Source organism: Melanostigma gelatinosum (genome assembly GCF_949748355.1).
Source record: "Melanostigma gelatinosum genome assembly, chromosome: 18".
NCBI classification, from domain to species: domain Eukaryota; kingdom Metazoa; phylum Chordata; class Actinopteri; order Perciformes; family Zoarcidae; genus Melanostigma; species Melanostigma gelatinosum.
This window is the reverse complement of record NC_136651.1, coordinates 1,281,889-1,307,454: the sequence shown is the minus strand read 5'-3', so window position 1 is coordinate 1,307,454 and position 25,566 is coordinate 1,281,889. Positions and strand designations below refer to the sequence as shown.

Sequence of the window (25,566 nt, the reverse complement as noted above, 5' to 3'; positions counted from 1 at the left end):
CCCGCCCCTAAAGCATCCCCTGCTTTATAGTCTATTAGAGACCTGTCAATCAGCGTGTAGCCCCGCCCTAAAGCATCCCCTGCTTTATGGTCTATTAGAGACCTGTCAATCACAGTAGCCCCGCCCTAAAGCATCCCCTGCTTTATGGTCTATTAGAGACCTGTCAATCACAGTAGCCCCGCCCTAAAGCATCCCCTGCTTTATGGTCTGTGTGACTCTAAATGGACCATAATGTACTAAATGAACATCATGCTGTATTGAAGAAGACTTGAAACTAGAGATTGAGACATAAACTCATGTTTACAATGTTTACTGAGGTAATAAATCAAGAGAGAAGTAGTCATTTTCTATAGACTTCTATACAACCAGAGGAGTCGCCCCCTGGTGGCCACTAGAGAGAATGCAGGTTTGACTTCTGTCTTAAGATCTGGAGATTGTCTCCTCCTGTGTTGTCATAAATCGATGGCGCTGTCCGTAGTGCTGAAGTAGACGAAAGCTTCGTACAGATCAATAATATCTTTTCTATAAATAATACACAGACTCGGGTCATTTAGAAAAACAAACTTTTTTTAATTAAATGCATTTATCAGAACATTAAATCAGTTTAACTGAGGCCAGCAATCGCACTGTAAAGCCATTAAAGGATCATAGAGACAGACATACATTTGTAATAAAGAAGTACTTAATATCGTGTTTGTGTCGTGGCATGCTGTATCGTGTTTTATTGAGCCGATGCACATCTGTATAGTCTGCTCAGCAGAAGATTTCTATTCCAGATCAATTCTCTGTGAAGAATAAAACATTTCTCTTCTGGGCGTTCCCTTAAAATCACATCCATCTCCACTCACCCTGACCACGCTGATAAAACGTACTCCTTTTATTCCAAATGACAATATTCAAAATGTGATATGATTCATATTCTGTTTGGATATTCTGAATGTGTTCTTATTGTAAAACGTGTGATATGTTGATATTCTTCAGGTTTTAGATCATTCTTTGGACATGTATACAGCTCATTCACTATATATGTATATATTATATATATATATTATTTATATATATATATATTATTTATATATTATATATATATATATACGTATACAGCTCATTCACTGTATGAGTCTCTTTCCATGTAAACGGCTTATCATGAATATTGTCGTCTTCAGAATAAGGACATGAACCAGAATATGTGCTTCATATAAACGTAGTCAATCTTTACCCGACTAGTTGAAACTCAGAACTAAATATTGAACGTGTTGTGTGTTTAAAGCTGTGATGTTGTGGTTGATGAGGTCTTATAGAGAATGAAGTCATCAATCAATCGTGTATTCAAAGGGATAGTCCTGTGTGGGCACCGAGTCAAAGTTGACGCTATCGAACGGGTTCTCGGTCATCCAACTGTCCACCGGAAACCAGGAGTCGTACCAGGAAGTGGTTCTCTCGGTCTCCGGTGTGGTCGTGGGGGCTGTTGTGGTTGTTGTAGACGGAGTGGTGCTCAGACCGGCTCTTAATCTCTGCTGACGCAGCCGGCGTAGACGCATGATCCGGAGCCTCCGGAGTCGCTCTGCGTTCTGGCTGGCGGAGTGACTGTCGATGGTCGAGGCCGCGGGGCTGCTGGCCGCCGTCGTCTTCGCCACCTTTACTTTGGGCACCAGCCGAATGGGCCTCCTGCCGTGGAGCGCCATGATCTGCTTGATGCGGTCCCAGTTGGACTTGGCCAAGGTGAAGCTGCACGAGGTGGCTCCGAAGTCGTAGCCCACCATGCACAGTCTGGTCTGAGGGGTGTAGCCGTCGGCCTTGGCGGTCACCCTGAACTCCCCGGGGTTTAGCAGCCGCCAGTAATCACCACCTGCAGCTGAAAACAGTTCGTGAAAACAGTTAGGAGCTGAAGTTCTTGACCAAAGAAAGTCTTTATTGTCATCCGAAATGCAAAGAACCCAACGTACCGGTTTTGACGTCGTGCCGGATTCCCTCCACAGACACGGTGGCGTTGGGCAGCGGAGTTCCCTCCACGTCTCTCACGACACCTTTTATCCCTCGATGGACCTGCACAGGAAACAGTATTTCAGGTCCAACCACGGTACAATCTGAAGATGTTTCAGTGGGACACAACAGCACAAAAGCCCTGATAGTTTCATCCGTCACAGAGCAGAGCGGCCAAAGCCGTCAGAGGCGTTACAATGGACTCACACTGGGGAACAAACACAACTTCTACAGGGCAGCAAAGGAGCAAACACCCGGGGGCTGAAAACCGTCATAATGCCAATAGAATCCATCGCAGCCATGGACTGGATGAAGAAGTTGACGCAGTCGTTGTGACGTCACCCATTGGTTTACGGACTACGCTTTTAAAGGCCTCGAGTTCGACATTTGACTGTCGCCATCGTGCAGCTTTAAGTCATGAAGCATCGGCTCCACTCTTCAGAACTGGAGGTTGTCTCTTGATTTTAACCAACATTACTCAGAGCCGACGACGCCACGTTCCATATGAAGAACAAAACAGCACAACCCTATTTGTTGGGGGGGGGGGGGGGGGTCTCATACTGATAAATCAAGTTCTCACTTGTTCGATGAAGGACAGCAGAGACTCGCGGTTGTTCTCCCACTCGAGAGGCAGCTCACTCTCATGGGGAAACTTGTCACAGCCCAAGAAGACGGACAGCTCGAAGCAGTTGGTGTGCAGGTAGCTGAAGTCGTTCATGGCTGTGGGAGAGGATGAGGAGCAGGATGAGCTCTTCGTTTTCATGAATCCGTCCGTTGATACCTGCTACCGTGCTCCTTCTCTGCGTCCCTCTGTGTCAACACTTACTGCCCACCACTGGATCCCAGACGGCCCTGTTGGTGATGCCCTGGCCCCCGGTGAGGTCGTCTCCGTGGCACGAGCCGCGGTAGGTCTCCGTCATGGTCAGGTGGCTGTGGGCGTACGACATGGCCAACCATCGGAACATGGCGTCGTCCGGCGTCTCCCTCAGAGATCCCTCGTTCTGCCGCTGAATGCGAGCCCACGTCTCCTCGTTCATGTCGCTGCTGCTTCTCCACCGCCGGCTGTCGGTTGACTTGAACACCGTCAAAGGGATTATAGGGTTAATGTCTGCTGACGAGATCATCTTCATGTTGTATTTGGTTCTTCTTTGTAAAACAATAGATAAAAAGGCTTACAGAAATTGATGGACGCTGCATGTCAAAAGGGTACGCCACCAGTTTTTCTCCTCCTTGCATATTCGCCCCCAGCACGAACGGGGTGCGCTCCATCCAGGAAATTATGGATTTTGTCTCCGTACCGAGCTGTGAAAGCAAGAAGCAGAGAAGTGTGAACGTCAGCACGTCGTGTCGGATCACAAGTGGTGAACATCTGCTGTCTTTAGACCTCTGAACCACGAGCAGCTTCAGGCTGTTGCTCCTCTCACTGTACTTCCTGTGGCCTCGATGTTCACTGGAACATAAAGTTCTGCTCCTCGATGGAAACAGAACCACCATGGCGAGAAGTAGGGAGAACTAGAACATGTCTTTAGTGCAGAACAACACAGTTACAATGATATATACAATATATACATATATATATATATATGTATGATATATATATATATATATATATATAATTATTTTGATAATTTATTTGACAAAAATTGGAAGACAATGAAATCTATACAGACAACATTTTCCAAAGTACCCGCGAGTGTTACAAATCGAGGCTCTACGTGTTGAACTGTTCACATTCTTACAACCTCTTCAGCAGCTGGAAGCTCAGTCACAGTCTCTCCTCCTTGTTGTCACATGACTGTTGGTCTCAGACGATCAATCATGACGTCATAGTTTCACTGAGGAGCGCACACTTTAATGTTTCTACACATTCTGGGTAAAGGAAACGCTTCATTAGTGGACATGTAGAAGAAAATGTTTTTGATGAAATATCAGAAATGTAAGCTTTGTTTCGATGGCTTCATCAGACGGAAGCGCTAATCACACATGATGTGTTCGAGGACTGTCCGAAGGATGAAAATCTGACGTTAATGACAGTTCTTACAGCTTCTGGCTGTTGTACACGGTGTGGTTTTGGTGATTGTTTAAAGATAATATGCTTTTAAATCCCACCGGTGGGTTTTGGGGTTCAGAGGGATTTTAAAAACACTCACAGAGCCGTTGAGGAAGTTCTCTGGGAGGGGGATGTGGTGATTGGGCACGATGCGAGGGACCCAGCCTCTGTCCTCGGCTCCCCACAGGATGCTGTTGAGGTCTGGGAAGTTCTGGAAGATGTCGTAGCCTTCTTCGGTCCAGTGGCCCAGAGCCCAGTTCCCCATCTCGGAGCCCTGGAGGACAAGAAGGAGGAGATCTACCAGTGTTCTAACCCGGCCTCAGCACTTCAAGGTGCTGCAGTTCCATCAACGTTCTGCAGCTCATTTGCTGCCCCATCGTACCATCTCGTAGGCCAGCTCGTAAGCATCGGGGTTGAGCGAAGGCACCAGGTGTATTCTCACTCCGTCCACCAGGCGGCGCACTCTGGGGTTGTCGTCTCTGTACTCCTTACACAGAAACTGCATCAGCAGGAGGAGGAGCTCTCGACCCAGCGCCTCGTTGCCGTGGAGACCGGCTGTGTACCGGAACTCCGGCTCACCTGGTGGATGCAGAAACAGAAGAGGAACGTCTCACGTGAGGACGGGTGGTCGTAGGACGTTCACACACTCGGTTGGTTCTTTGGCCGTCTGTCTGTCTCGTACCCGTCTCGTGCTCTCCGGGGTTGTCGGAGATCTCCATGGCGTACATCTTCAGGCCCTGAGAGCTTTTACCGATGTTGTAGATCCTGGTGATGTTGGGACACTCTTCGTTTATCACCTTCATCATCTGGAAGAGAAACAGACATCTCTGACATTGTTCTTTCCAGAATCATAACAACAGTTTATCATCTTTTATCAGTCGGAATCAGGAGACAACCTCCGGTTCTGTCGAGTGAAGTCAAAGCTTCACGTGTTAAAGCTGCATTCTCTCTAGTGTCCACCAGGGGGCGACTCCTCTGGTTGTATAGAAGTCTATAGAAAATGACTCTACTTCTCTCTTGATTTATTACCTCAGTAAACATTGTAAACATGAGTTTATGTCTCAATCTCTAGTTTCAAGTCTTCTTCAATACAGCATGATGTTCATTTAGTACATTATGGTCCATTTAGAGTCACACAGACCATAAAGCAGGGGATGCTTTAGGGCGGGGCTACACGCTGATTGACAGGTCTCTGTGTCACTCCTCCTCAGTCCATATATGGTCACTTCCTGTTCATTGATTGCAAAAAGTTGGCTACGGCCAAATCGCCAAACTCGAGGCTTCATAACATCCGTCCCCAAACTGATGAGTGACGTCACGACGACTACGTCCACTTCTTACAGTCTATGGTCAGCATTAACTACAGACCTGTCTCATGTCCTTGTAGTTGTGGTGTCGGAAGTCCAGGTCGTCTGACGGGTTGACTTCATTCTCACTGCGGTAGCTGCCTGAAAGAAGCACCACGCTGAGATGAGACTATTTGAACTGCTGGTAATGCCGTGTATCTGTCTGGTGTAAAGCTGGTCGTTATGGGAAACAAAGATTGAAGAAGTACTTGGATCTTTTACTTAAAGGGACAGTGTGGGATTTAGTAATATCTAGTGGTGAGGTTGCAGATTGCAACCACGTGTAGAGAACTACGGTAATGTTAAAACGTGAACGTCTCTCTTCAGAGTCAGTGTTCGGTTTTTGCCGTTCTACCGTAGAAACGTGGCGGACTCCGCCTCCCTCTCCATATGTAGATAATATGTAGGGATCATTCTGAGCTCACAAAAACAACAATTGTTCAGGTGATTAGACACCAAGTTTTTCTGCCAATTAATCCCTCTAAATCCTACTAGTACAAGTAGTACTACTACAGTGTAGAAATACTCTGTTACAAGTAAAAGTCCTGCATTCAAAATGTTAGTTTAGTAAAACCATCAGCATCAAAATGTACTAAAAGTACAAAACAGGACTCATGATGCAGAACAGTCAATTTCAGAATATTATATGTGCTGTTCGTGGATTATATTGTTATAATTATTGATGCATTATTGTGTTCATCACTTTAATGTTGCAGCTGGTAAAGTTGGAGCTAATTTGAACAACTTTAAACTGGCTAGTTTGTTTTGTGAGATTTCCTCCTCTGATCAATTAAGTTTTCATCTGAAACGATAATAATTCATAATTTATGAGCTGATTGTATTTTGCATTATTAATCAGAAGCAACTAAACTCCTGCAGTGCAGTAAGAAGTACACTGTTTACCTCTCAGATGTAGTGGAGGAGAAGTAGAAAGTAGCAGAAAATGGAAATACTCGGGTAAAGTACAAGTATGTTAAAATGTTCTTGTGTTCAGTATTTCAGGAAATGTACTCGGTTACATTCCACCAATGCAAGTTTAACGCTATTTGTAACGATAAGTAGGCCACACGACAGCAACAGCGACTTCAAACCCAACTCTGTGCTCTGATGAGGATTTCATAGAAAGAGCAGAAAATGTGAATACTTCTGAAGATTTGTATGTAATGCTGGAGGAAGTTGGTTAAATGGTGGAAACACTTCACAGTTATTCTGTGAGGCACGTCTGTAACACACCACTGAGGGTGTGAGGTTGTGTTGTGAAACAGTCTCTTTTTAAGTTGAAGTTTGGCAGAAAGTTGAGTTTTCTCTCCAGTGGACGATGACCCATTCCTAAAGAACGAGGAAGCGCTGTGACTCGTGAAACTCCTCCAGAAGCAGCTGAGCGAGGTGAGGAGCAGGAGGCGAGCGCTGCTGTGAACACACTGACCGGCCAGCTGACAGGCCAGGACCTCGGCCCGAAGACACAAGCTGCCGTTCCAGCTCTGAGGCAGGATGCGGATGTAGCGCGCCACCACGGGCGCCGCCAGCTGACCCAACACCGGCGTGTCCTTGTCCACGTTGGCATAGAACAGCTGCAGGAGAGGACGACACATAACACGATACAATCAGAATCGTTGATTACAGTCAGACACAAAGTAGCGTGTGCATTATGCATCTTCTTCTGGAGAAGGATCGGGTCGACTCAGGACTTCTGGTCACATGTGGCTTCACGTGATTCTTCCATTGTTCGTAAATGACAGGTTGTGACCTGTTTGAGTGGCATGAGGCGGTGCAGAGCTCCAAGCTGCTGGTGAGCGTCGATCACATTAAAGAGGTTTTGTTCTTGGGTTGGAGGCGTCAGGTGACCCGAGCTAGCGGTCCTTGTGTGGCGCTTATGCGTCGCATGTGTTTTTGTGTTTGGTTGAAGAAATGTCTGATTAAATACTACATTTCTGAAAAAACACGAGAAGGCTGTATTTCATTTTGGAGTTTATTTCCACTCACCCATTCAGCGTATCCGTCGTGAAGCGTCGTCCAGTCGCGGCTGTCGTTGCTGAAGGCCACAAAGTAGGAGGACACGAAATCCTCACTGGGGAGGAAACGGGTTCATTGTTACATGTTCATACTGACCTTCTTTGGGTTTCCATGAAAGCTCCATGAAAGTGACTCACAGAGCCTCTGCGTTCATTGTCAGTGGAGTTCAGACTCACATTTGCTCTGAGTTTCGTCCCTGCGTGATGACCCCGGTGAACTCCACCTCTCGGCGGGCATCGACCTCGAACCAGTGGTTGCCCTCTTCTGCCGCCGCGCACCAGGCGCCACCGTACAGGTCGTCGTCATTCCCGGAGCCCTGCACGCCGACGCAGATGTTCTCACGCTTTCATCATAAAAACACCAAACAGATATTTGAGAGCGGACTCCGGCGCAGCGGTCGTATGAGTCTCACCTGCATGTTGAGCCGTCCCCTCTGAGCCGCGAACCCGTAGTGAGACTGAGAGGAAGCCTGCAGCTGGTCGTCCTCCACCCGCTGGGACTCCAAGCCCAGAGGAGGACACTCTGAGGGGGGAAGGAGCAGAAGCATGACGGCCCAGAGGAGGACACTCTGAGGGGGAAGGAGCAGAAGCATGACGGCCCAGAGGAGGACACTCTGAGGGGGGAAGGAGCAGAAGCATGACGGCCCAGAGGAGGACACTCTGAGGGGGAAGGAGCAGAAGCATGACGGCCCAGAGGAGGACACTCTGAGGGGGGAAGGAGCAGAAGCATGACGGCCCAGAGGAGGACACTCTGAGGGGGGAAGGAGCAGAAGCATGACGGCCCAGAGGAGGACACTCTGAGGGGGAAGGAGCAGAAGCATGACGGCCCAGAGGAGGACACTCTGAGGGGGGAAGGAGCAGAAGCATGACGGCCCAGAGGAGGACACTCTGAGGGGGGAAGGAGCAGAAGCATGACGGCCCAGAGGAGGACACTCTGAGGGGGAAGGAGCAGAAGCGTGACGGCCCAGAGGAGGACACTCTGAGGGGGGAAGGAGCAGAAGCATGACGGCCCAGAGGAGGACACTCTGAGGGGGAAGGAGCAGAAGCGTGACGGCCCAGAGGAGGACACTCTGAGGGGGGAAGGAGCAGAAGCATGACGGCCCAGAGGAGGACACTCTGAGGGGGGAAGGAGCAGAAGCATGACGGCCCAGAGGAGGACACTCTGAGGGGAAAGGAGCAGAAGCATGACGGCCCAGAGGAGGACACTCTGAGGGGGGAAGGAGCAGAAGCATGACGGCCCAGAGGAGGACACTCTGAGGGGGAAGGAGCAGAAGCATGACGGCCCAGAGGAGGACACTCTGAGGGGGAAAGGAGCAGAAGCATGACGGCCCAGAGGAGGACACTCTGAGGGGGAAGGAGCAGAAGCGTGACGGCCCAGAGGAGGACACTCTGAGGGGGGAAGGAGCAGAAGCATGACGGCCCAGAGGAGGTCACTCTGAGGGGGAAAGGAGCAGAAGCATGACGGCCCAGAGGAGGACACTCTGAGGGGAAAGGAGCAGAAGCGTGACGGCCCAGAGGAGGACACTCTGAGGGGGAAAGGAGCAGAAGCATGACGGCCCAGAGGAGGACACTCTGAGGGGGGAAGGAGCAGAAGCGTGACGGCCCAGAGGAGGACACTCTGAGGGGGAAAGGAGCAGAAGCATGACGGCCCAGAGGAGGACACTCTGAGGGGGGAAGGAGCAGAAGCGTGACGGCCCAGAGGAGGACACTCTGAGGGGGGAAGGAGCAGAAGCATGACGGCCCAGAGGAGGACACTCTGAGGGGGGAAGGAGCAGAAGCATGACGGCCCAGAGGAGGACACTCTGAGGGGGGAAGGAGCAGAAGCATGACGGCCCAGAGGAGGACACTCTGAGGGGGGAAGGAGCAGAAGCATGACGGCCCAGAGGAGGACACTCTGAGGGGGGAAGGAGCAGAAGCATGACGGCCCAGAGGAGGACACTCTGAGGGGAAAGGAGCAGAAGCATGACGGCCCAGAGGAGGACACTCTGAGGGGAAAGGAGCAGAAGCATGACGGCCCAGAGGAGGACACTCTGAGGGGGAAAGGAGCAGAAGCATGACGGCCCAGAGGAGGACACTCTGAGGGGAAAGGAGCAGAAGCGTGACGGCCCAGAGGAGGACACTCTGAGGGGGAAGGAGCAGAAGCATGACGGCCCAGAGGAGGTCACTCTGAGGGGGAAAGGAGCAGAAGCATGACGGCCCAGAGGAGGACACTCTGAGGGGAAAGGAGCAGAAGCATGACGGCCCAGAGGAGGACACTCTGAGGGGAAACACGCACCGCTTCACTGCAGGAGCAGCTGGCCAACGCAGTAACAAGTACAACATGTAGTACACTAACGAGTACAACATGTAGTACACTAACGAGTACAACATGTAGTACACTAACGAGTACAACATGTAGTACACTAACGAGTACAACATGTAGTACAGTAACGAGTACAACATGTAGTACAGTAACGAGTACAACATGTAGTACACTAACGAGTACAACATGTAGTACAGTAACGAGTACAACATGTAGTACACTAACGAGTACAACATGTAGTACACTAACGAGTACAACATGTAGTACACTAACGAGTACAACATGTAGTACACTAACGAGTACAACATGTAGTACACTAACGAGTACAACATGTAGTACACTAACGAGTACAACATGTAGTACACTAACGAGTACAACATGTAGTACAGTAACGAGTACAACATGTAGTACACTAACGAGTACAACATGTAGTACAGTAACGAGTACAACATGTAGTACAGTAACGAGTACAACATGTAGTACACTAACGAGTACAACATGTAGTACAGTAACGAGTACAACATGTAGTACACTAACGAGTACAACATGTAGTACAGTAACGAGTACAACATGTAGTACACTAACGAGTACAACATGTAGTACACTAACGAGTACAACATGTAGTACAGTAACGAGTACAGCATGTAGTACACTAACGAGTACAACATGTAGTACAGTAACGAGTACAACATGTAGTACACTAACGAGTACAACATGTAGTACAGTAACGAGTACAACATGTAGTACAGTAACGAGTACAACATGTAGTACACTAACGAGTACAACATGTAGTACAGTAACGAGTACAACATGTAGTACACTAACGAGTACAACATGTAGTACAGTAACGAGTACAACATGTAGTACACTAACGAGTACAACATGTAGTACACTAACGAGTACAACATGTAGTACAGTAACGAGTACAACATGTAGTACACTAACGAGTACAACATGTAGTACACTAACGAGTACAACATGTAGTACACTAACGAGTACAACATGTAGTACAGTAACGAGTACAACATGTAGTACACTAACGAGTACAACATGTAGTACACTAACGAGTACAACATGTAGTACACTAACGAGTACAACATGTAGTACAGTAACGAGTACAACATGTAGTACACTAACGAGTACAGCATGTAGTACACTAACGAGTACAACATGTAGTACACTAACGAGTACAACATGTAGTACACTAACGAGTACAACATGTAGTACACTAACGAGTACAACATGTAGTACACTAACGAGTACAACATGTAGTACACTAACGAGTACAACATGTAGTACACTAACGAGTACAACATGTAGTACACTAACGAGTACAACATGTAGTACAGTAACGAGTACAACATGTAGTACACTAACGAGTACAACATGTAGTACAGTAACGAGTACAACATGTAGTACAGTAACGAGTACAACATGTAGTACACTAACGAGTACAACATGTAGTACAGTAACGAGTACAACATGTAGTACAGTAACGAGTACAACATGTAGTACACTAACGAGTACAACATGTAGTACACTAACGAGTACAACATGTAGTACAGTAACGAGTACAGCATGTAGTACACTAACGAGTACAACATGTAGTACAGTAACGAGTACAACATGTAGTACACTAACGAGTACAACATGTAGTACACTAACGAGTACAACATGTAGTACACTAACGAGTACAACATGTAGTACACTAACGAGTACAACATGTAGTACAGTAACGAGTACAACATGTAGTACACTAACGAGTACAACATGTAGTACAGTAACGAGTACAACATGTAGTACACTAACGAGTACAACATGTAGTACAGTAACGAGTACAACATGTAGTACACTAACGAGTACAACATGTAGTACACTAACGAGTACAACATGTAGTACAGTAACGAGTACAACATGTAGTACACTAACGAGTACAACATGTAGTACACTAACGAGTACAACATGTAGTACACTAACGAGTACAACATGTAGTACAGTAACGAGTACAACATGTAGTACACTAACGAGTACAACATGTAGTACACTAACGAGTACAACATGTAGTACACTAACGAGTACAACATGTAGTACAGTAACGAGTACAACATGTAGTACACTAACGAGTACAACATGTAGTACAGTAACGAGTACAACATGTAGTACACTAACGAGTACAACATGTAGTACACTAACGAGTACAACATGTAGTACAGTAACGAGTACAACATGTAGTACACTAACGAGTACAGCATGTAGTACACTAACGAGTACAACATGTAGTACACTAACGAGTACAACATGTAGTACACTAACGAGTACAACATGTAGTACACTAACGAGTACAACATGTAGTACACTAACGAGTACAACATGTAGTACACTAACGAGTACAACATGTAGTACACTAACGAGTACAACATGTAGTACACTAACGAGTACAACATGTAGTACACTAACGAGTACAACATGTAGTACACTAACGAGTACAACATGTAGTACACTAACGAGTACAACATGTAGTACACTAACGAGTACAACATGTAGTACACTAACGAGTACAACATGTAGTACACTAACGAGTACAACATGTAGTACAGTAACGAGTACAACATGTAGTACAGTAACGAGTACAACATGTAGTACACTAACGAGTACAACATGTAGTACAGTAACGAGTACAACATGTAGTACACTAACGAGTACAACATGTAGTACAGTAACGAGTACAACATGTAGTACAGTAACGAGTACATGTACCTCTGAGATGTAGTACAGTAACGAGTACATGTACCTCTGAGATGTAGTACAGTAACGAGTACATGTACCTCTGAGATGTAGTACAGTAACGAGTACATGTACCTCTGAGATGTAGTAAAAAGTACAATATGTACCTCTGAGATGTAGTAAAAAGTACAATATGTACCTCTGAGATGTAGTAAAAAGTACAATATGTACCTCTGAGATGAAGGGGAATAGAAGTATAAAGTAGCAGAAAGTATAAATACTCAAGAAATACCTCAAATTTGTGTTTAAGTACAACAGTTCAAAAGCACAAACCTTTACAAATCTGTCTTTAATTTGAGTTTTTAAAAGCAAACTTTAGAACTTCTCTTACTTTTGAGTTCAACAGGAAGTGAGATCTGCTTCCGTCGCTCCTCTTCCTCTTCCTCCCACTTCTTCCTCAGCCGCTCGGCTGCACGGCGTGATGAGAAAACAAGGAGTCAGAACACGGACCTCGCTCTCCAGCACAGAGCACCTCCACCTCTTCTGCTAGTTCACCTTGCTGCATTCCTCACCTTCCTCCAGGATCACCGTGGGCCACGTTACGCTGTCTGACTTCATCTCTTTAAGGTTGTTCGTGCAGAGAACCGTCTGGATTTCAAAGTTTTGGAACTTGGAAAGTTTTGTTGTCAAAGTGATCTTTTCACTTCCTCTCTGCCTTTAAAATCATAACAATCCACATTCCTCCTCCCAGCTCAACCTCCTCTTGTCCTCTTGTCCTATCTCTGTCATTCATAACAAACCACTGAAGCATGAAGGATGAAGCTAAAGTCTGCTGTTGTTATCAACGTTTCTTAATAAGTCCATCAGTTTTTACTGAAGACTTGAATGTTTAAAAAGCATTTGTTTGGGACTATTTTCAGCGGCGGATTAATCCACACGATTTCCAGACAAAGTGTAAATTGAAAAACCTTTTTCTGCCTTTTCTTTTCGAGCTCTCTCCTCCTCCTCTTCTTCTTTCTTTGCGGCCACTGTGAAGAGAGAATCAGAAAGCCTTCATCTCATTGCATCGATCAATAACTCGTTTAGTTATTGATGGGAAGTTATGTTGATCGACGTACGGTCAGCGTAATCATACTCTTCATACCAGGGCACGACATACGGGGTGCCGGTGGTTTCCTCTGCAACACAAACACATGAGTACAGACCTTTCTTTATTCCACCATGAGCCCAAGTACGGAAGCCCTGAGAGGCCAAGGTTAAAAATAATATAACAGTACGGAAGCCCCGAGAGGTCAAGGTTAAAAATAATATAACAGTACGGAAGCCCTGAGAGGTCAAGGTTAAAAATAATATAACAGTACGGAAGCCCTGAGAGGTCAAGGTTAAAAATAATATAACGGTACGGAAGCCCTGAGAGGTCAAGGTTAAAAATAATATAACAGTACGGAAGCCCTGAGAGGTCAAGGTTAAAAATAATATAACGGTACAGAAGCCCTGAGAGGCCAAGGTTAAAAATAATATAACAGTACGGAAGCCCTGAGAGGCCAAGGTTAAAAATAATATAACAGTACGGAAGCCCTGAGAGGTCAAGGTTAAAAATAATATAACAGTACGGAAGCCGTGAGAGGTCAAGGTTAAAAATAATATAACAGTACGGAAGCCCTGAGAGGCCAAGGTTAAAAATAATATAACTACAGAAGCCCTGAGAGGTCAAGGTTAAAAATAATATAACAGTACGGAAGCCCTGAGATGCCAAGGTTAAAAATAATATAACAGTACGGAAGCCCTGAGAGGTCAAGGTTAAAAATAATATAACAGTACGGAAGCCCTGAGAGGTCAAGGTTAAAAATTATATAACAGTACGGAAGCCCTGAGAGGTCAAGGTTAAAAATTATATAACTGTACGGAAGCCCTGAGAGGTCAAGGTTAAAAATAATATAACAGTACGGAAGCCCTGAGAGGTCAAGGTTAAAAATAATATAACAGTACGGAAGCCCTGAGAGGTCAAGGTTAAAAATAATATAACTGTATGGAAGCCCTGAGAGGTCAAGGTTAAAAAGTAATATAACAGTCTGGTAACACTTGGATCATATTACGAAATCCAAAATCTAAGACGATATTCTATCTCTTGTCACGATATATCAAAATAATTTGTATGTATTCCCCAGCCCTACAGAGAGAATATATCCAGAAACACCAAAAAAATAAAATTCATGTAACCGCTCTGGGCTTCCGTACTTCAACAAAATATATAAACACAGTTATACACAAACATACAAATAAACTAACAGTGCCACTTAAAATGCACATCTACAGCACAATAAAGAAGAACATTATGAATATGCAAATGAGCAAACAAACATCCCTGCTAAGTATTTATTGATTACTTAAAAGTAGCTGTAATTATTTTAACAAATTTCAAAAGGTTGGTTACCTTTGTTGATATCTTTAACGTGAAATCATCTATAAATCTGTAAATCCTGAAGCTCCCATTTGTAATAAATAAGCTGATCTATAATGAACCTCCAGTCAAACATAAAGTGCACTCTGTTGGAGCGTCATCACATAAATATCTCTTCTCTTTGTGACCACCGGTCATGAATTTAGACAAATTAGTTCAGACCTCTCGAAGTTAAAATGTAACCTGAGCGATCGTAACACACATATGATAAGCAACATTTTATGTGTTTCTAATCTCACAAATCCGTTTTGTGTGATATTTACCACCTCTATTCAGTATGTAACATTGTTAGTCTCTCTCTTCAAATTAACCCAAAAAAACCCGTCATATGCATTTTTGCAATTCTAACTTTTATTATCCATAATATATCAAAATAAAAACAAGGGGTACCTGGTATATACGTGATGACCTCAGTAGTTGTAGCACGATATCTACCACGCAGAATATCTGTGAGGAACATACTGTATTATTAAAACATAACATTATGATTGTATTAAAACAGAATTGCATCGTCAGCATAGAGGAAATAAATCTGCATGAATGAAATATTATTTTTTACGTTCCCTCCTTTAAAGTCTTTGTTATTTAGTCTCCTTATTCGCTTGTTGGAAACATCTCAACATTCAATGTGCTTCTCTTCAGCTGTTTTTGTAAAATACTGTCGTTGATGAAAAGTTTTTTTTGGAATTGTCGGTTTCTTGGAGATGTGAACTGCATGAAAGAGAGAAAGCGTTTATATTTTACAGCTTCTAACTGTGAAAGAGTTTGAGTCTTTCAGCCTTTGATTATTCACAGTATCATTACTTCCAAACAGACGATTGTACTTTCCCGCGCTGGTGGAGGAAGTAACAGCAGTAATACCACAGTGTAAAATACTGCATGCAAAATCTTACTTCAGAAAAAGTACAAAAGTATTTGCATAACAATGTACTTCAAGCACCAAAAGTAAAAGTACTCATTGTGCAGAATACTCTTTATTTTAATTGTTGGATAATAACTATTGATGCATTCATCTGTTCATCACTTTGATGTTGCAGCTGTTGATTTGAGTTGATTTGAGCTCATTTATTCGTTTTATCTGATGCGTACTTTGTCAATTTTACCCCGAGGATCGTTAAAGTTTTATCTTAATCGATATAATCCATCATTATTTATCTGTTGATTGTTTTGATGATCATTAATCTGATTTAACTAAATGTAGCTGACATAAATTTCTGACATAAATGGCCTCGACTTTATATTTGTATTTTGTGAGCGAGCTCTTGAAAACCGGTCCAGTGACCCGTGAAAGTCTCACCCAGGTCCGGCTCGACTGGCTCTTCCACTTCAGGTCCGTTTGGGGTCACAGGTCGAGCCACTGTGAGGATCAACTTAAATTGTTAAAAACCATCTACATGAACAATCTTCTCTTATTCCCGCTTAAAGAGCTTGAGTATAACACTTACCCGTGCCCAGTTCAATCAGCAGACGCTCCTCTTCCTCGTCCAGAGGTGGACTGCTGGTGTCTGGCTGCGTCGTGGTCGTCTCCTTTGGTTCCTTGGTGGCTTTGGGCGCCTTCGGCTTCTTTGTGGGTTTCGGTGCTTTGGGTTTTTTGGTGGGTTTCGGTGCTTTTGGCTTCTTGGTGGGTTTCGGGGCTTTCTGCTTCTTTGCTTTGGCTTCCCTCTCTGCTGCTTTCTTTGCTCTGGCTTCAGAGAGATGAGTTCAAAAAAGGAAAACATTCAGTTATTTGAAGCCAGTACACACCAACGAGGCTGCTCAGCTTCTTTAAACATTCTATGAGAGACGTTTTACTGTCACAGCAAGTCTTACTGTATAAACCAAGTTACAACTCGGACACATAAACACGCAGGAGCTGGTTCTTGTCCAGTTCATTGGTTTGTTTTGGCCTGAGACCAAACAAGGACGAGTGGAGACCGTTGCCAAAGGTCTAATGATCTCCCCAGTTGTTCCGTTGACAGTCAACACTGTACAGAGTACATGACGGAAAAGTTACATCAGAGTTTGGTCTGACGGCAGAGGGACACTTCTGCACTGGCTTCACTCGGCAGAACGGGAGGTTTCCGTCTGATTTTACCGAAAACCATTTGTGTCAGGCTCCACCCAGAACCCCCTCTAGAGGTTCTATCCACAAACGTTCCACCTTCTAAGGGTGCTAACAAGAACCCAGCCAGGGGGTCTACCTTGAACCCTCACCGAGGTTTTAGTTGAACAGCTCCTTCGACTGAGGCCGTTTTCTTTTAACAAGCTTTCAACAATGCTTGAAGAACTATTTCTCCCGAAAAGAGTTCGTTGGATGAAAAGGGTTCTTAATCAAACACTTTGCCTTTTAAAGAACCCTTGAAAAACTTTCATCAAATAAGAGGTTCCTTTGATGAAAAGGGTTCTTCGTGGGACCCTTACTCTTGCAAAGAATTCCTGAAATATGTCCACATGTTGAATACTTATAATACATTCTGGTGGCGTCCCAGACTTTGGGAACGTAGGACGTAGGCGATCTCAGAACCTTCAATCAGCGCAGTGTGGCGTCGCACCTCCTCAACTGTCTGATGAGAAACTGATTAAAGACTTTAAGTATTTGGTTTAAACTACAAGGAATATTACAGAGAAGAGATCTTCAGTGTTTTTAACCCGCCGTCGTTATGCAACCGTCACAGACACAGAAGGCGGCTTGTTTTCTTCGGCTAGACGTGTTTCCTGATGTTCCACTGGTCCTTAAACACAACAACCCCTCACTGCCAACGCATTACTCACCCTGAGAACCGGCATTTCACGACTGTCTGTGACTGCACAGAAAGTCACAGCAGACAACATGTAACACCTGCTTCAGGTCCAGTGTTCACACCTCAAGGCTTCTTTTGGTTTCTCAGACACAAATAGTTTCTGTGCCAAATGAATAATGGTGAAATTTGTTCTGGTAATTTACTCTAAATAACTGCACCGTTGTTAAGAATCCACTGTCCTGTCTTGCAGTGTCAAAATCTAATTCAAGAACCACATTTCCATCAACAGTTGTTGAGATATTTCAGTTCGGACCAAAGTTATGGATCAACCGACAGACCGGTCAGATCAAGGTATTCAGGTGTCCTCATCCAACGCTTCGTATGGTATTTTACAAAGTCACTCATTATTTGTGCATTTTCCTACAAACGTCCAGCAGCACTTTACGCTCGTTACATCCATACGGTCTTTCAAAATAAACTTCCATCTTTACAGGAAACAACTCAAAAATGCTTCGTTAGGTTCAGGAGAAGATCGTGAAATACGTAGTTCGTTAAAAGATCGTCGTTTAGGTTAAAAAACACACGGCAGTTACGTAACAACTTTGACTCCTCATTTCACAAATCTCTTAAATAAATCTGTGTTTAATCAACTTCACACAAACTAATTGCATCGAAACATTGGTGGCTTGGTCGCAGTCTGCTGTGTTTGACGGGTTAACGTTCCAGCATGCGTACAGTAAATGCTGTCAAAGTAAACAGAAGATAACAGCGTTCATGAGTCTGATTGTGAAACAGGGCTGATACAGATGGTGCATGCTCAGCAAAGCCTTCTCTGGATAAACAACAAGTTGGAAAGAATAGTTCTGGGTTTCCGGTTGAGTTCACGATGGTCTTTTTCTGTCACGTAAATCAGCCGCACATGAAAAGCTCTGGGCACTTGTGGTTTTGCTTCGTGCAGCGGAAAAGTCTTTGCCGTTGGATCAGTGCTCCTGAAAGCCCTCTCGTGAATCCTCCCTGCTCACTTCTGGCAAAATGGAAGTGGAAACTATTTCTGCTGTTGCTCAGACTTTGTGTCTGTTCTCGACACACAGTCGAGGCACGGACGCCGTAGAAGCTGCTTCTCTGATCAGTCGAGATGGGAGTTTGTGTCGGCAGCTGTGCGGTCAGACTGCCAAGAAAATGTCAAGAGCACCAACTGCAAGTTTCTGCCCGTCGTCTCTGAATCACTGAAAACACCAAAACACCCCCCCCCCCCCTCGCTCCTGCTATTCTGGCTCTGAAATGCAAGTCATGGAAAGGTTTCTGTGAGCAGATGGAGGATCTGTGGACGAGTTGGGAGACAAAGCCGGAGCGCTAGATAACAAGACTTCAAACCAAACGTCTTCCTGCCTCAACAGATCGATTGCAGCCTCTCCTGTCTGTGTATCTGACTCGGTCATACCTTTGGCTCCTTCTTACCTGCCTCAATTTCCTCAGGTGTCTTCTTCTTCTTTGGTTTTGTCCTCTCCTCCACCACTTCAGCGGGCTCGTCTGACATTTGGACGCCGTCTTCCTCCCCTTGTCTCCCTCGCTCCACCAGTCCTCGGGCTTCTCTCACGTGAGTCCGACCTCTGGAGAGTTCGTTCTCCTGCACATCATCTCGAGCTCCGACCAGAACGCAGCTCAGGCTCAAACCGGCCCAGACGACCAGCAGCTCGGCCCTCATTTCTCCAAAAGAAAAACACAACGCAGACTGGGAAGAGACCGATCAGACAAACGCCGCGATCTCAAACGATCCGTAAAACACAACTTTGGACTGACAGTAATTAACATCTGACCTGCAGACGCACAGATTCAACTTCCTGTTGAGGTCCTGACGACGTCTCTGCAGAGAACAAAGGATGAGCTTGCAGAGGTCTGGGGAGCGAGTCAGCGTGGCGATAGGGAGGGAATGTTGTGGTGCTGGAGGTTTTAAAGCCTCCTGATCGCGCTGGAGAGGAGTATCTGTCTGGACAGGATATTCTCCAGCAGCAGCAGAGCAACACACCTCCCTCCTGCTCTTCCTCCTCCTCTTCCTCCTCCTCCTCCTCTACCACATACTCCTCAGTCACATCTCTCCCTCATGGCCCTTCACCCCCTTTTCCCCTCACCCATCTCTGAGCAGAGGGGAGGAGCATCTGCCACATGTGACATTCCTACGAGGGAGGAAAGAAAGAGAAAGAAGGAACTTTAAAGAAAGACCTTTTCATCTGGTTCTTGATTTGATTCAATTATAGAAAACACGTCTGCCTTCTCTCTAATAGACAAACTTCATGTCACTTGTGGAGCTCGACGCAGACTACAGACCTTACTGAGAGCAGCTTCAAGTAAGGACTATTTTCTTTCTCCTGAACTAAACCCGCCGGCCATATCCCTGCGCAGAAGGAAGCGTGCATCTACTCACGGACGAGATGTGAACATCAATGGCGTCCTCCTCTGCCGAGCTGTGACGTTCGCTGAGCTCAGTGCTGCTAAGTGAGCTAGCAGTAGCGAGTAGATGCGTGCTTCCTTCTGCACGGTGATACGTTTGGTTGGTGATCAGCAGAAAGAAAGTAGTTCCTAAATGAAACGCCTCACGCTGAGGTCTGTGGGTTGTCTTTAGTAACCGGGTCATATTGCTAATTTGCTATTGTGGTCCTGTTTCTCGTTGTGTTTCCTGACTTTAAAGTCCAATATTCTCTCTTTTTGCTCCGTTTTTGGTCTCCTCCAATTTTTGAGGGCAATATCTGTCTCTTTAGCTGCTAAATGCTGCGCTATGTTCACCAGCTGGTCTCTTAACTGAGTCTGTCTGCTGTTTGCTGTTGAGCAGCTGGTGAACAGGGGCTTTTTTACAGTATTTGCTCTAAAAACAGCCGCCTGCTGCCGCTAGAAACCAGGATGATGAGAGCAGACGTGAGGGCTGGAAACCAAAACAAAGAGCCGAGAATAAAGTGCTGAGTAGCTGCAGATGCAGGTGATGATTATCTGTGGGTTGGTCACCTGGAGAGAAAACTCTTATTAAATCCATTGTTCTGATACAAATATTGATTAGCTTTAAAGGCAGACTTCAGATCACCTTCAGTGTTCTCCAGAATCTCGTCGATGTCAGGTATTTGTGATGCCTCCAACTGGTCTGATTTTCAGTCCGGAGGCAAAACAAAAAGACGACATGGCTCACCAGAGCCGCTCCAAAACCGTGAAAATGTCATTTTCACAGTTTCATTTAATTCCACACACTCAAATCTGGCCTGTAAAATATGTATGAAATGTTTAAACTGTTTAAACATCGAGATGAAGTCGACGTATCACACAGCGGCGGGACACACAGCGTTCCCAGATGTGAGGACTGAAGTGTTTACGCTGTGAAGCTGCACTCAGGCACAGAAGCGTCTAACGAGTGCTCTGCAGGAACAACGAGAATCCAAAGAAGTTTCGTCATTTTCACAGGACAGAAGTATGAAGTTTCACCGGCAACGTCCATGTTTGATCAAACACCAATCGTTCTTCAGCACCTTTAACAGCATTCTAATGATTCCCCTTCATCATTCAGTCACGGCTGCAGACTCTAAAGCCGACCATGACTCATGTCCACCGAGCAGAACAGCAGCAGCTGCGTCATCTGGGATCAGAGATCTGCTCGGATGCTTTTGGGACATTGTGCAGTTAAAGTCTTATCCAGCAGTAGAAGTATTCAGATCATTTACTTCAGTAGAAGTACAAATATCACACTGAGAATACTCCAGGACAAGTAGAAGTCCTGCATTCAAAACCTTGAGTAAAACATGTCGTTAAATTAAAAGTATCGATTGATGAGTAAATGTTTCACTATTAAATCTGATGTTTCTTGAGTCATATTACTGAGCATCATATGCTACAAACATACGATGCAGCTCAGAGTACAAGATGTATCTCTGAGCTGTAGAAAGTAGCATAAATACTCAAGTAAATTAAAAGCACCTTGTGTTTGTGCTAGAACACGTGAGTAAATACGTGTTCTTCCACTTCTGGTGTCAAGATCTGATTTCCTGCAGAAAAGTTCAGGAAAGTATTTTTCTGCTCGTCGTGTTTCATCATGTCGACTTCTTGGAAAACATTCAATTCGTTTCCGTTAGATGTCGACTCGTTTCCCTGCTCACGCTCAAAATGTTCCGTTTTCAGACCTGTGTGTGTGTGTGTGTGTGTGTGTGTGTGTGTGTGTGTGTGTGTAACAATAGTCTGTCCACTTTGTTTTCTTCTGCCTCCATCTGTTTCCAATACCTCTTTGATGTTGGAAATGCTCTCAGATCTTTTCCAGCTGATAATAACATGATGTGTCATCTTCTTAAAATACTTTATTTTTTAAAACATCACAATTTGTAACACCTGGGGAAAGAATGCCGACGTTAAGTTAATTCCTTTTTCACGTGATGTTTGTGTTTGTTTGTGATTTGTTGAAACGAAACACTTCACTGATTTCTCTCGTTCATCATAATGAACGGACGTGTGGGAGTTCAGCACCGCCTGACATCTGAGGATCAGAGTATGTGCTAAATGACATACAGATGTGTGTGTGTGTGTGTGTGTGTGTGTGTGTGTGTGTGTGTGTGTGTGTGTGTGTGTGTGTGTGTGAGAGAGAGAGAGAGAGACTTTGAGCAGAGAGTAGTCATTTTGTGTCATTAACAGTCATGGCTGTCCAATAATTAGATTTGTGACCAAAATAACTGAAGACATTCCCGTCAGCCAGCTGTACTTTGTGTTCATTGCCTATTTGCAATTGTTAGCATGCTAACATGCTAAAGGCTTGGTGAACATTATTAACTAAACGTCAGCGGATATTAGCATTTAGCATTTAGCTCAAAGCAATCAGGTTCTTTGTCCCTTTAGATCATAAAATGCATCTTTTTTTATTATTGCCTGCAAATTTATAGCAGAACCATCGACCAGGGTCATAATGTGAATGCAGCGCCATCATGAAGTTATTAGTTCTGCACATTACCTCGAGGGAACACATGTAAAATCACAGTTTCATTTAAAATATAGAAATGAATTATATATTTAGATATTAATGCACATTTTTATCTTGTGAGAATCAACAATATAAAAATACAAAAAAACAAGAATAACGTCAATAGAAATGTTTATCAAAAATAAATTACAGCATAATTAGAAAATATAAAGTCGGTTCTGTTCTGCACTTTAACAGCTCTCCGGAACAATGATAACTGTGCCATGTATAAATATAGATATATATATATATCAATATATAAATATATAAATATATAAATATATAAATATATAAATATAGATATATATATATATATCAATATAGATATATATATATATTGATATATATATATATATCTATATTTATATATATATATATATATCTATATATATATATCAATATAGATATATATATATATTGATATATATATATATATCTATATTTATATATATATATATATATCTATATATATATATCAATATAGATATATATATATCAATATATAAATATAGATATATATATATCAATATATAAATATATATATATATATATATCAATATATAAATATAGATATATATATATCAATATATATATATATATATAGATATATATATATATATATATATATAAATATAGATATATATATATATCAATATATAAATATAGATATATATATATATATCAATATATAAATATAGATATATATATATATATATATCAATATATAAATATAGATATATATATATCAATATATAAATATATATATATATATATATATATATATATATATATATAAATATAGATATATATATATCAATATATATATATATTTTTGCAGAAATAGTTTCAGGTGAGCTGAATGTTGGTCCATCGCGTGCTCAGTCGCTTCATCGTGCGTGCGTAATGATGATGAAAAGGCGCGAGCGGCAGCGGCGCGAACATCTGCATCGGAGCGCGCGGCTGCCAGTAGAGCGGACTGTAGGTCAGAGGAGAGGAGAAGGAGGATGATGATGATGGGAAGCCGTGCTCTTCCTCCTCCGCCTCCCTCCCCGGCGGTCGCTCCTTCTTCCACCTGGTGCGCCGGTTCTGGAACCAGATCTTGACCTGTGTCTCGGAGAGGCGCATGGCCGAGGCGACGGTGTGCCGCTCCAGCACCGACAGGTAGTGGCACATCCGGAAGCTGCGCTCCAGGATCTGCAGCTGCTGCATGGTGAAGGCGGTGCGGATCCGTCGGCTTTTAGCCTCCGGCCTCTGGAGCTTCCCCGGCGGACACGGAGCCTCCTCATCCGGGCCGCAGCTCCCAGCGGTCGGAGGATGCAGCTGTTGTTTTCTGGGAGAAGAAGCTCCGATAAGAGAACGAAAAGATCATGATTAAACCAATTTACAAGTTGATCAAAAGGCGTTTCCTAGACCTCAAGGAGTTTGTTTCTCACCTGTTGCATCCTCAGCAGAGATTCTTCTCCTCGTAAACTTGGTAGGATCCAAAATATCCTCCACAGAAAAAGGTGTCCTGTGGTTCAGCGGGACTTTGGCTACAACGGGCTGCATTTCAGCGCGCTGTGGCGATGATCAGGACGCAGGAAGCGGAGTGACTGCTCCGAGCTGCTCGGGGGGTTTATATAGAAATATACACACGCAGCCTCTGCACACGCCGCCGCAGCGCTGTCTCATTTACATGTCATTCAAAAAGTTACCCAAATGAAGCAATGCGCGCTGCAGGAACAATTGAAGCCTCTTGTCTTTTCCTGTGCGTAACGCGGACACGCTTCGGCCCATGGGGACCCCCACGTGCGGGCACTTCAGAATGCAAATGCGCGCTCTCTCAGCCGGTGGGGGGGCTTTGAGTTTGTTATTTATTACCGGGCATCTGGTTGAAATGTGCCTCCTTTCTATCCCTCGTGTTCCTCTTTGTGGTTGCGCTTGTCGTTATTTGCAAATGTGGGATTGTTACGCTGGTAGGACACGTGAACGCGTCTTGTGATGCTAATTGATGGACTCATCAAAGGAAAGTTTGAGCCTTTTGTCTCTTGTGTGCCAGTTTCCATGGATCCGTTTTTGTCCTGTTGAGTGCAACATCCCCACAAAGCACTTCGGTTTAATTACGAACAACTTTAGGAGCGCTGGTCCTCTGACCACTGAGGCCACTTCATGCCTGCTGTGTGCTAATGTCTTTCTTTATACAGCCCAAAAATATGAATATTATGTCAAATTATAGTGCAGATCCCAACGCGTTCAAAGACAACCATGTCAGACTGAATTCCGTATGAAATGATGACATGTTGAATGTTTCCAGTAGGAGGAAAAGTTCAGTCATGAAAGCATCTGTCTTCAATGAGGAGCTGAAGAACTGGAACAGAGAAACACAGACTGAGAGGAAGGAGATCTTTACTCCAACTCTCAAAGAACAAGACGAGTCGTATTAAATAACAGCAGAGATTCATGGCAGCATCTTTTGACATCTGTTCTTCATGTCAACACATTCAGATCCTAAAATCTGAGTCAAAGTACAAATACATTCATGTGAAAATGCTCTTCAGCCAAAGTTCAAAAGTGTTGCAGCTTCTTGAGTTACTTTAGGTTTTATACAGTCAGATAGTTTAGTCAGTGGTTCCTATGAGGGTTGGGGACCTCCAAAGGGTCACCACGTACACCTGAGGGGTCTGGAGATGATTCATGGAGGAGGGGGAGAAGAAGGGAAAATAGAAGGAGGAGAATTGTATGTTTTTAATCATCAAACTGTTGAAAATCACTGGTTTATATTATATCATATCTTTACCTGTAGTGCAGTAAAAAGTTAAATATTTCCTTGTAGTGAAGTAGAACTACAAATGGAAATACTGCAGTACAGTATTTGAGGAAAAGTACTCGCCTCTTTTATGTTTAATTAGCCTCAAATTGCTTCATTAACTCTACAATTCAGGCAACAGTCCCATCTTTAAATCCACATTATTGCTGATAGTTTCCTAATCCTCCTCCTGAGGAAGAGG

General features: G+C 44.1%; 2 protein-coding genes across 4 annotated transcripts; both read right to left on the bottom strand.

Moving 5' to 3' along the window:
- Window positions 1-549: 549 nt before the first annotated feature.
- On the bottom strand, window positions 550-21,189 carry aebp1a (AE binding protein 1a). Of its 3 annotated transcripts, XM_079289480.1 has the most exons (21): window positions 20,021-21,189; window positions 19,057-19,772; window positions 16,324-16,563; window positions 16,176-16,235; window positions 15,269-15,325; window positions 13,536-13,595; window positions 13,386-13,445; window positions 12,809-12,886; window positions 7,805-7,914; window positions 7,569-7,708; window positions 7,363-7,447; window positions 6,806-6,950; window positions 5,402-5,481; window positions 4,716-4,839; window positions 4,416-4,612; window positions 4,134-4,307; window positions 3,160-3,285; window positions 2,810-3,056; window positions 2,564-2,703; window positions 1,947-2,046; window positions 550-1,855 (listed from the first exon to the last, which is right to left on the bottom strand). In XM_079289480.1, the coding sequence occupies exons 2-21, from the start codon at window positions 19,301-19,303 to the stop codon at window positions 1,314-1,316; spliced, it is 3,012 nt and encodes a 1,003-aa protein (XP_079145606.1). In that variant the 5' UTR covers window positions 19,304-19,772; window positions 20,021-21,189; the 3' UTR covers window positions 550-1,313. The 3 variants fall into 3 exon arrangements, with proteins under 3 accessions (XP_079145606.1, XP_079145608.1, XP_079145607.1); XM_079289482.1 differs by lacking the exon at window positions 15,269-15,325; XM_079289481.1 differs by having other exon boundaries at window positions 19,057-20,031.
- Window positions 21,190-23,425: 2,236 nt separating this feature from the next.
- Window positions 23,426-24,309, bottom strand: pnx (posterior neuron-specific homeobox; the record flags this gene model as incomplete). Its single annotated transcript, XM_079289344.1, has 2 exons — window positions 24,013-24,309; window positions 23,426-23,922 (listed from the first exon to the last, which is right to left on the bottom strand). The coding sequence occupies exons 1-2, from the start codon at window positions 24,125-24,127 to the stop codon at window positions 23,426-23,428; spliced, it is 612 nt and encodes a 203-aa protein (XP_079145470.1). The 5' UTR covers window positions 24,128-24,309.
- Between the last annotated feature and the right edge of the window lie 1,257 nt (window positions 24,310-25,566).

What these genes read in the sequence shown, in the direction of transcription:
- aebp1a (XM_079289480.1), bottom strand. Translation starts at nt 19,303, where the DNA reads ATGAGGGCCGAGCTGCTGGTCGTCTGGGCCGGTTTGAGCCTGAGCTGC. An exon ending in CCTGGCCTGTCAGCTGGCCG is followed by an intron (nt 5,482 to 6,805) that starts GTCAGTGTGTTC and finishes TGCTTCTTTCAG; the next exon opens with GCAGCTACCGCAGTGAGAAT. An exon ending in ACGAGCTGGCCTACGAGATG is followed by an intron (nt 4,308 to 4,415) that starts GTACGATGGGGC and finishes CTTGTCCTCCAG; the next exon opens with GGCTCCGAGATGGGGAACTG.